The 10,461-nt window shown below is 39.7% G+C and overlaps 2 protein-coding genes across 2 annotated transcripts; one reads left to right on the top strand and one right to left on the bottom strand.

Annotated features, from left to right (window-relative positions):
* Positions 1-978: 978 nt before the first annotated feature.
* On the top strand, positions 979-2,500 carry SARC_06623 (hypothetical protein; the record flags this gene model as incomplete). The annotated part of the gene is made up of 2 exons (XM_014299456.1): positions 979-1,063; positions 1,244-2,500. The coding sequence occupies 2 exons, from the start codon at positions 979-981 to the stop codon at positions 2,467-2,469; spliced, it is 1,311 nt and encodes a 436-aa protein (XP_014154931.1). The 3' UTR covers positions 2,470-2,500.
* A 1,391-nt stretch (positions 2,501-3,891) lies between these two features.
* Positions 3,892-6,075, bottom strand: SARC_06622 (hypothetical protein; the record flags this gene model as incomplete). The annotated part of the gene is made up of 1 exon (XM_014299455.1): positions 3,892-6,075. One exon carries the CDS (start codon positions 6,073-6,075, stop codon positions 3,892-3,894), a length of 2,184 nt encoding a protein of 727 aa, XP_014154930.1.
* Between the last annotated feature and the right edge of the window lie 4,386 nt (positions 6,076-10,461).

Here is a 10,461-nt window from a genome sequence, read left to right as displayed (position 1 = left end):
GTGTGTGTGTGTATATATATATAGATATAATATATATATATTATTATGTATATATATAAATATATATGCATATATATATATATATATATGTGTGTATATATATATGTATATATATGTATATGTATATAGTATATATATATATATATATATTTATATATATATTGTATGAGTCACTTTTACATTAAATATATATATTCGTGATTTTCAATGTTTTATTAAACATGCGTGTTGATTAACATATATTTATGTACGCATCTACACCTAATAGACATGAATAGTCGATCATCCTCTTGTATTCATACATGTACTTTTCTTTGTTTTTTAGAATGTGATAGATAATGTTTATGATAAACTTTATAAGGTTTGGTACAAATATGTCTTGACATATATGGTGATGATCATCTTATTCAAATTGATCGTGTATTCTTTTTTGTATTTAAGGTTTTAACTGAATGTTGTCAAAATGCAATTCTTCTACCCGGTTGCCATCAGTTACTGTGGTTTTCGCAAATCAATCCATATCAAACCATGATTGCAAATTATACCTTTTATTCGATTCCTGACAGAGGTGAGATTGCTGTTCAAAGGTAGCTATCTTGGCTATACGCTGCCCGATCTAAATCTACGACTTGAGTATCTGACCCGGACGGATGACTTCTATTGTGGCCAATTCGAGGCCCTGGGTGCCAACACCGTAGTTATGGTATGTATTGTGATCGATCGGGACGGAGTCAGTCAAACACTATTAGATTGTACATATAGCACGTGCTCAAATCATGGACGCAGTAGCTCGAAAATTCTACCCACATTGTATATTACATGCCCAAAATGGTATGTTGCGCCTTGAACGTTTTTAGAATCTTACTTTATATCAATAGCTCTCAAAGGTTTCTACATCGTTCAGAAGATAGGTCGGAAGATAGTTCGTTTCTCATTGTTCTGATTTTATAACTCGCGAACTGTTTCTTACAGGCCCGTATGTCCACTCTAGCCTGTAGCAATTTGGAGCTAGCAGATTCGAAAGCTATGGAAGATGTGAGCCTAATTAAGTTTGCCATAACAGGTATTATTGCCATTGTTGTTGCCATGAATGCTCGTTGTGTATTTTCCGTTTAATACACACCATATCTATATGACCGGATATCAAGATTCATATTTACAATCTATCCGCCTCGTACCTGTTCTTTGGCGACTGGACAACTTGTACCGTTTATCTCACTTTGATATACTGGGTATTTTGCAGCGTTTACTACGGAGAGTTTGAGCAGCAAGAGGAAAATGGGATTGTCATCGCATGGTGGAACTTCAGTTAATCAATATCCCGAATCGGCAAATGAAAATAGTACATGGAAAAGGGGCTTATTGTGGGGAAGTATAGCGTTGGGAGTGATCGTCATTCTCTTGAGCTTGGTGTTGTGTTCATATTTTGCATACCAAAAGTACGCAAACCCGACAACGACGGCAGAGAAAGGGCTGAAAGAAGATCTCGATAGCAAGACTAGAGAGTATTTGCACAACACGCAGGGAAGTCCACGGTCGTCGATAGTGCATTCTAGCACATCTATCAATCCAACACCCCAACAAGCGCTCATTAGTGGGTTATCAAATACTCGAACTAGCAGCCATAGTTTACTCTCATACACCCAGAGCTTCAACAATACGAACAGACTGGGCGCCGGCCATCCCACCTCTTGCACCGTGACAAACACGGCACCTTCAATCTTTGAATACGGCGCTAGCTTCAAGGAGAAAAAGGCCAGGAAGGACAATGAGAAGAAAGGACAAAGACTGACAAGACAAAAATCGATGGGTGACAAAGATAGTGGGTCAGTCAGATTGGGCGCGATCACACTGGATCCCCTACCGAGTCAGGTCGAAGATCATCTGAATTCGTATGCAGGTTCTCCCAAACAGACTGCAACTAGAATGGATAGCGGGTTTTCATTCTCGTCTCAAACAACTGTTAAGGGTATTGATAATTCCAATTGTCAGCCCAGTGAGACACTGAATTTGACGGAACAGATTGTTGCTCGATTAGGCTCCCCACCGCCCAGGCGACAACGGAACAGGTCTACTTCAACTGGGAGTGAGACTACTGTAGAGTCGAGGTTAAACTTCAAGAGCGAAAATAGCGTGAACTATCGAACCAAACCTCCCACAGAACCTGTCAAGCTTGATTCTGTAGAAGTTGCACAATCTCCAATCACAGAGGTTTATGTTAAGGCAAACGCACGAGATAAAATCCCAGAGGCGAAACCTGTTGTGAAAGTGGATAACAGTTTATCTACCGGCTTAACTGTTGGGAAGCCTACAATCAGACCACCAAAGTCTCCGTTGTGTCAAAGATCTCCCTCAAATTTGTTCAGAGAAGCTACACTGAGCGCAACGGACGACAATCCTCGCACGACATCAACAACCAGCGCCAGTTCTGCGGAGTCATGTGCGCGTAGTCAAACAGAGATGGCATAAAGCCAGAGCCGAAGGGTGTAGGTGATCCGCCAACTGATACTACCAATGCGAGGAACCTAACCACTGAAGCTGAGCCTAGAGCGGTACAAATACAAGACAAGTGTAGTGAGGATGTAGATGATATGTTGTTGAGCGATGAGTCTTCAGAACATTCTTTGGGCATCAAATCAAGTGGGATTGAAGAACTGGTAGAAAAGCTAACTGATATATCAATGGATGAATCTTCAGGTTCAATTCATCGGGCTTTGAGCAAAACACGAACCAGTTCCACGAAAAGGAGACGCAAGGTTTTAACTCCAACCAGTAGTGTGGAGATGAAGTGAATAGGGTTAAAACAAACTTTGATTTCCAATACGGGACCTCTAATACCAACGATTGGCGGCGAGAGAGGTAGCGGTCGACGCAAGTCTAAGAAAATGGTTTTGCGCAGGAAATCCGAGGATGAGATGTTCTGAGGCGGACTGCGATACCGTGTGCCGCTTTAGCAAGAAACAACTGATAGAAAGTGCTTTCGATCAAGTTTAAACGCACCCCTCTGTATCTTTCATCTCAGACAATTCCAAACGTGCGGCGATTCTTGTCGTGCACGACACCTATTTCTGTATATGAATAGGATACATAATAAATTTAAATATATAATATAATATTATTTTAAAGTTGGAGGAGTTATTGGTCACATAGATCAATTTCCGAGAACTTCGCGCTATTGGGAATCCATGAGCAGTACCGAGGGCCAAGAGCTTTTATTTAAAGACAATACTAAGTGGTACAAGCCCATACGATCATTTAAGTGGGTCAAAACAGTCGTATTGATAAGCTGATTGCAATTCTATCAATAACGAGGATTAAATTGTAAATGAAAACGACGGTAATCTACATGAAGATAGTGGCAATCCACACAAAGACAAAGGTAATTAAATCGGTTTCACACTGCGAGATCGATTCATATTTTTCTATTCCGCCTTACAAGCTTGTACTTTTGAATTTGGAGCAGTTATTTGTCACCTACATCAATTTACTAGGACTTCGTGCTATTGAGAATTCGTGAGCAATACCGAGGTCCAAGTGCTTTGATATAAAGACAATACTATAAAGTGGTACAAGCCCATGCGATCTGCGATCATTTTGGTGGGACAGACAGTCGTATTGACAAAAGCCGATTGCAAGTATATATATAAAAAGTAATTAAATTGTAAATGAAGGTAACGGTAAAATCTACATAATGAAAGCGGCAAACAACACGAAGGTAAATTTTACATTGCGAGATCGATTCAATTTAATTCGATTCCGTCCTACAAGCTAACACGCATCCGCTACTGATAGAATGCACACTCTGTATCTTCCTGAAAATTGTGACTCATGGAGCTAGTCGAATGAACATGAGCCTTGGGTGAGTTGCTCGGCTCCGATGATGCACCAGTGCTAGTTTTCAGCAATGACTTTATGAAGTGCTTCAGCCTTTTTGAGTTTGTAGTGTTCCCTCCTTTTTGCATTTTTTGCCTGCCTATTCTTTGAATGAGCTTGTTTGAGCCCACATGCGTTGCACAAAGGCTGGTTCCCATCTCTTCGCCATTGCGGTGTCTCGGTTGTGCCACAAACGCAACACGATCTCTGCCCGGGCATTTGAGCCAACGACGACGGTCCTGAAAGCCCACTAAGGTGCATCAGACCCGATATACCCATATTGTAAGAATTATTGGTGCCGTCTTTGTATGAACCGATCATGGTCGTGTCCTCTCCCCCGGACTTGGTGTTGATCATCATCCTCATGTCCTGATCAGTTGTTCTATTCAGTTCGAAATCTACCGCACTTGATTGTTTGTGAAACATTGTTGTTTCAGTGGGCAGTTTTGGAGTCTGCGACGCCGATTTAAGCGTGCTAGAATTCATTTGACCACAAAGCGAGTCGTGTGTCGATGTTAGCATACTCGCACGTGATGACAGTAACAGGTCGTCCTTGTGCAACGATTCAAACAAATGTGCAGATGTAATATTTTGATATCTCGTAGATGCGCCTTCGTTCGCTCTCTGTCGTGCGAAGTCGTGTTGTGCATTGTGCAGGCCATTTGAAAGGCTTTTGATGAGATTCTGTAGTGTTCGCGTTAAATTCCTCCGCTCCAGTATCAATGGACTGCTGGGTGTGGAAAGGCTGTCATATGGGCCACGACTTTGACTGAAATCTATAGCAGGCATACTTCTACGATTTCGATTCTTGATCTGGGTTTTGTGAAGTGACGCTGAACGCCGGCGCTGAACCAGGTGATTTTGCTCCCCACCTGTACTCACTGCACTTGTACCAGGACCACATACTCCACCAGAATGCTGCTTAATGTTATTCGTATCCAATGATTGTATCCTACTTTCACATCTCATATCCCAACCCTTGTGCCCTATACTTTCCCCACCAGGGGGTGACACGCTCTCATAGCGAGGATGCATCAGTGCCTCGGTCTGTTGATCCCGATCGAAAGTGGGAACTTCTTCCTTGATATGCATATTCGGGAACTGGTTCAGTATATCTCCATGCGTGGGCATAGAATATAGACCAGAAAGTGTGCTTGCCTCCTCCTCAATCGGGCCCCGGCCGAAGATTGAGTTGTTGTTGGCTGGGGACTGAATGCTGTCAATTTGGAACGCGTGTGTTCTTGCACTTCTGGTTTGTACGTCCATGGCAGGCCTGTGCTGATCTACAGAAGTAGCATCGTTTAGCATTGGGCTTCTGATATCCTGCGTAGAACATCTCTTCAGGCCTGCACCGTGTTTTGTTTCCCTTCTGAATTCGAGGCTCTGTGCAATGCTATGATTAATCGTCGTTTGTTGCGTTGGTTGCCCAAAATCTGTTGCAGTACCATCAAGTGCAGATGCGCTATTTCTACGTAAATGAAGGTTCATCTCTTTGTTGGACACAGATCCACCCACGCCAGATTCACCGCTATGTATGTTCGAATTCAAGTACAAGTTTCCTACCGGTGTATTCCACTGATCACTGGTCATGATATCTATTATTTCGCTATTTCCTTTCAAGATAGCTTCAGACAAACACGAATATCGATTGGCGCCTAAAGAACATAATAGTGTCACCATGCTAATATTGTCAGCGGCAATTGCCCAGTGCAATGCTGTGATGTCGTCGGCACCGCTGCCGTTTATATTAGCACCGTGCACTACTAATGCTCTCACCAAATTTTCATCTCCTTTTTTTGTCGCAAACACTATCGGTATGCCCAAAGCACTTTCAGTGTTGAGAGCTTTAATACCATTTAATACTGTCCATAGCGCTAGTTGACCAGCATGACCAGACTGCAGAATAGTTTCGAGAGAGTCCTTAAGGTCTGCTGTTTGTGACCTTCTAATATTGAAGTGTGCATCTTCGACCGAGCTCGCTGTGTACAAATTATTACCCTCCGAATCCACTACATTGAAACGCATATCATCACAGTTAAAATCCTTTAAATGAGTTTGTGTGTGCAGTGTACCATCAGCGCCGTTTTGTGAATCACTATTCGATAAAACGTACCCCGTGTGATAGCTGTTCAATGCTGACAATGCGTGCAATTCTGTCTTTGGATAGCTCGAGCCGAAACTAAGATTCTTAGCGAAGACCATGTTCGAAAAGTTGTAATTATTGGTACGCAATAGTTTTCTGAAGCATCCCTGAACAGACTACAATATGTGAAAATCTCACATCAGAGTGCTGTGATTATAAGAGCCAGGATGCACAAAGTGGAAGGCTGTATTTACTATTTAGCGTGAACCGTGACTCCAGCATTTTTATTTTTCATTGTGTAAAATTATAAATATCAATTTGCATTCCAAAGCCACAATCACTGCAGTGTTTTTTTTTAGTAAAAATGCATACACGCACGACTCCATGAGTCCACAATTTAGTAAATAAATAGCAAAATATTCGTCACATGGCTTACAGACTCCCAGTGGGACCCAGGGCCAGTGACCCGGTCCCAGGCTCCCAGCCGCTCTAGAGTAGAGTCCAGATTCCAGAACTCCAGACTCGAAGCCGCCAGTACTTTTTGGTTTAGTCTAAACCCTTCTGTTCAATATTTTTTAAATACAAATACAAAACCGGTAATATTTGTTAAAATATAAAAAATAGGATAAAAATTATATATATATTTTTTAGGCTGGTATCATGTCGCAACATTGTCGGTTTAAAATATTTACTCTTAGTTGAAGATATGTCGTATGATCTTATCGCGACATGTCATTTATACTTTTATATCCCGATTCCTGCACACCTAAATAACAGAAGTCCAGGTCCAGAAGACTATCTCTTGGTAAAAACGAAAAAGAAAAAGAAAAATATTTGTTTTTTTAAAAAAACAAAATTGATTTTGTCGTTTCTGTTTTAGCTATTTTTTAATTTTAAAAAGCAAAAACGAACATAAGGCTGTCCAGTGTCCACACAGGTTGTAAAATTTGTTCAATAAAATCCCTCAGCGTCGGATGGATACTCGTCGCCCATTGGCGAATTTTATATTGTTGTCGTAGCCGGTGAGGAAACTTTCCAAAATCACCTTTCCATATTTTGTTCAAAATTTCATTTTATTATGAAATAACAATTTTTTGAAGAATTTTTTTAACGATATTTGACAAAATTTGAAGCCTACGTACTAGATTATATCAAACCAGCTTCAAAAATTTACTTTCAAAATATATTGTCGGATTTTCACAAATTTTAAGACCGGTGCGAGAACTTTTTCAAAATTCACTTCAAAATATTTCGAAAATCCGATCGTTCAAGAAAAGAATTGGGTGTGGAGAAAATTTATAAAAAAAGAACAATCCAAAATTTCTGTATGTACATACATACATATTTTTTTTTGTTCAATTTTTAGAACTCATCAGACTCGCAGTGTTTTTTCTTATGGTATTTTTTTAAAATAGAGAGAAAGAGAGAGTTTTGAAAATCAAAACTGGGAATAACGTTTTTTCACGAAAACGGAATATTTTCATATATAAATTGCTGCATTGCTGTAGGGCGTATCAGAGCCGCAGCCCGGGTTTTACTAAACCCTAAACCCTAAAACCCTAAAACCTAAACCCTAAACCCTAAACCCTAAAACATATATTTGTTATATTGGGGATATTTTTTACAAATATAAGATCCGTGACCCTAATTTCTTGTCCTGATCCCAATTTGATCGTGGCCGGCAATCCCAAGATTCCACAAATCCTTGGCCAACCCCGAAGGTAGTATCCTTTATTTGATTCTTGGCTCAGCTCAAGTCAAAGTCTACGATTCAAGTAGTCTTGGCAATCCTCCTCTATCCTTTCTTAATCCTCAAGCTATTATACTACCCTATTTATACAATTTTCGACAGACCCGTAGCGGTCTATAGGTCTACAACTAAACCTAAATGTCTACGTACTATCTACGAACTTTAAGTAACCCATTCACGATTTGTCATTAATTCTACGTTTAGTCGTTTCGTAAGGGTCATGTGATGATGACTCATCAAAATTCATTGGCCACAAATTTTCGACATTGTGCACTGAAATTTCGAGAATGGTCCCAGATCCAAAAATATTCCACGATTCGGATTCCCCGCGAATCCTGAATTTTCCCGATTAGGAGTTGCCGACTCCTACACAAACAACAAAAAAACACTTCTACATAATCATGAAATTCATTTATTTTTTGAAATTTTACAACAGCTCTTCGATATTTTAAATATTTATCCCCCAGAGAGTATTCCAAAATTCCAGTTTCACTCATTTCAGTGACAGTCTCAACTCTGAACTCTCATCACTACTGTGAGCTGTCAATAAGTCCCATAGTCTCAGAGTCTCAGAGTCTCAGGACTCAGAGTCTCAGAGTCTCAGTCTCCCGCGTGTCCGAGACCTCAGAAATGGTTCGGTGAAAAGAAGGCGGTAAAAGGAGTGGACTGATGAGGAGACAGGACTGTAAACATACCGCAAGGTCTGAGGCTCTGAGCTTATTAGGAGTGAGGACTGAGGAGTGAAATTTTCGAATATTGTATAAATACGACAAAAATAGTAACTATTTTCATTAATTAAAAATAAATAAATATAATATGCAATTTGTTCTGGTGGTTTTTTGTTCTCTTTTTTTAAAAACTTCTGTAATAAATAACTTGTTTCACAGTTGTGCCAGTTTGTAAGTATTTGACTGTATTTACTATATATATATAAACTAAAAATAGTGTTGTCTTTTATTTTATTTTAAAGTTTCAACTATTTCAGTTTTCCTGATTCAAAACCTGTCGCGGTAAATACAGTATTTAGCTTCGCCTACCAATTTGTTATAAGGGCATCTTCGGTACTCCGTTAATTGTCCACATTTATATACGTCCCCAGCATGAGATTATATTACACCTGAAATATATTATAGTAATTTAGGACTTATAGATATATATATGACTGGACAAATACACAGAGTATACTGGGTTTTCTGTAAATTAAGATTATTAGACTCCAAAAACCCCGACAACAAGACAGGAGGTTAACTTTGGGCATCGATATAGGGCCAATATCGGCTCTTTCAACAATTGTGGGACATCCTCCAATCCATCATGTTTAAAAACATATACTGTCGTTTCCAGGTATTCTGGTGAGACGTCGGCCCCAGGCCCCAAGGCTCAGGGCCCAGGACAGCAGCCTGACCCAATTTCGTTTTTGTAAAAAAGTAAAAAATAAAAAGAATAAAGAATAAACCAAAATGAATTCAAGAAAGAAAAAATAAGTGTCTACCTCTATATATTTTCACGTCATTTGGGCCGACCCCTAGAGAGCTGGCCCCCTTTTAGGGCCCTGGAACTAATCAATCAGAAGCTCTCGGCCTCTCAGTTTAAATTATTACTTATCATCAATATTACCTAGTGATGCAACCATGAGTGGGCCACAGGATACAATCTCAGTGAGACTTTATACAACAAGTATACATATGTGTAGTCTACATACAGTGAATACGCCATAGGTACACTAAGACTTACTTCTTCTTCATGGAGGATACTTCTAGCTCAGGTCGCGGTTGCGCGCAAGGGTGCACGATCACGCAACCAACATCAGGTGCTCAAAAATGTACTGGTAGGTCTAAGCAAGGTGCATCATCTGGGGTAAATGAAGCACCAGATACAATAGTGAAGGGACTGTCTAATAGTAATACAAAGAAGGTGTACAAACAAACTGTGATATCAAAGATGTGTGCCGTTCCAGCAAAGAGAGTTAATCTAACAAACGACGAGAAAGGTGTCGTCGTGCGCACTATCAAAAAAGTAGATATGATTGGAGCAAGCCATGGAGAGAGAACTATAAAAGTGATTTAGTTAAAGAAGCCGTACAAGCTGCACGTACAACATACGGTATAAGTATAAAAACTATACCGAGGGGTTTTTTCGCTGGAGAGAAAATTACTAGTCTGTCTCACGAAGTGCATGTAAAAAGGAAATATTGCGAGAGCAAGAGCACTGTACTATCAGCTCCAGATCTGTCCTATGCACCTCTCAGGAAGAACCTGACCCATATATGTCTACCTCTATATATGTCCAATTATTGACCTTAGCGGAACCTGGACATATATAGGTATGACTGTATTTACATCATTCAAATATTGGTTTATTTTTATTTTTTTAACACCAAACCAAACCTAATTCACTATATCCGGTTTTGGATATGATCCCAATTTAAATTTGTAGACTTTTTCTAAAAACATTCAAAAGAATTTTGCGAGGGAGCCAAGTTGATAGCTCTGCTGGTTCATACAGCTAGCTATGTTTCGATTTATGAACAGGATTGTGCACTTTTCGACCATGTCAAATCTTGGATTTCCAGGTTGCGTATTAGCAGTTTGAACCTTCTAAGGGTTCTAATATATAATAAATACAAGTATTATTAGTTCAGAAATCATCCTTGTAGTATAGGAGGCTTATTATGCTTGCTCAAAATCACCATTTACGTGCATGCGTGTCCATCAATGACATCCATTTGGTGTGCATATTCAATTATATGTCTTCA

Source organism: Sphaeroforma arctica (assembly GCF_001186125.1).
Source record: "Sphaeroforma arctica JP610 unplaced genomic scaffold supercont1.480, whole genome shotgun sequence".
Taxonomy (NCBI): Eukaryota; class Ichthyosporea; order Ichthyophonida; genus Sphaeroforma; species Sphaeroforma arctica.
The sequence above is the reverse complement of the archived record's forward strand: the minus strand, read 5'-3'. Positions and strand labels throughout refer to the sequence as shown.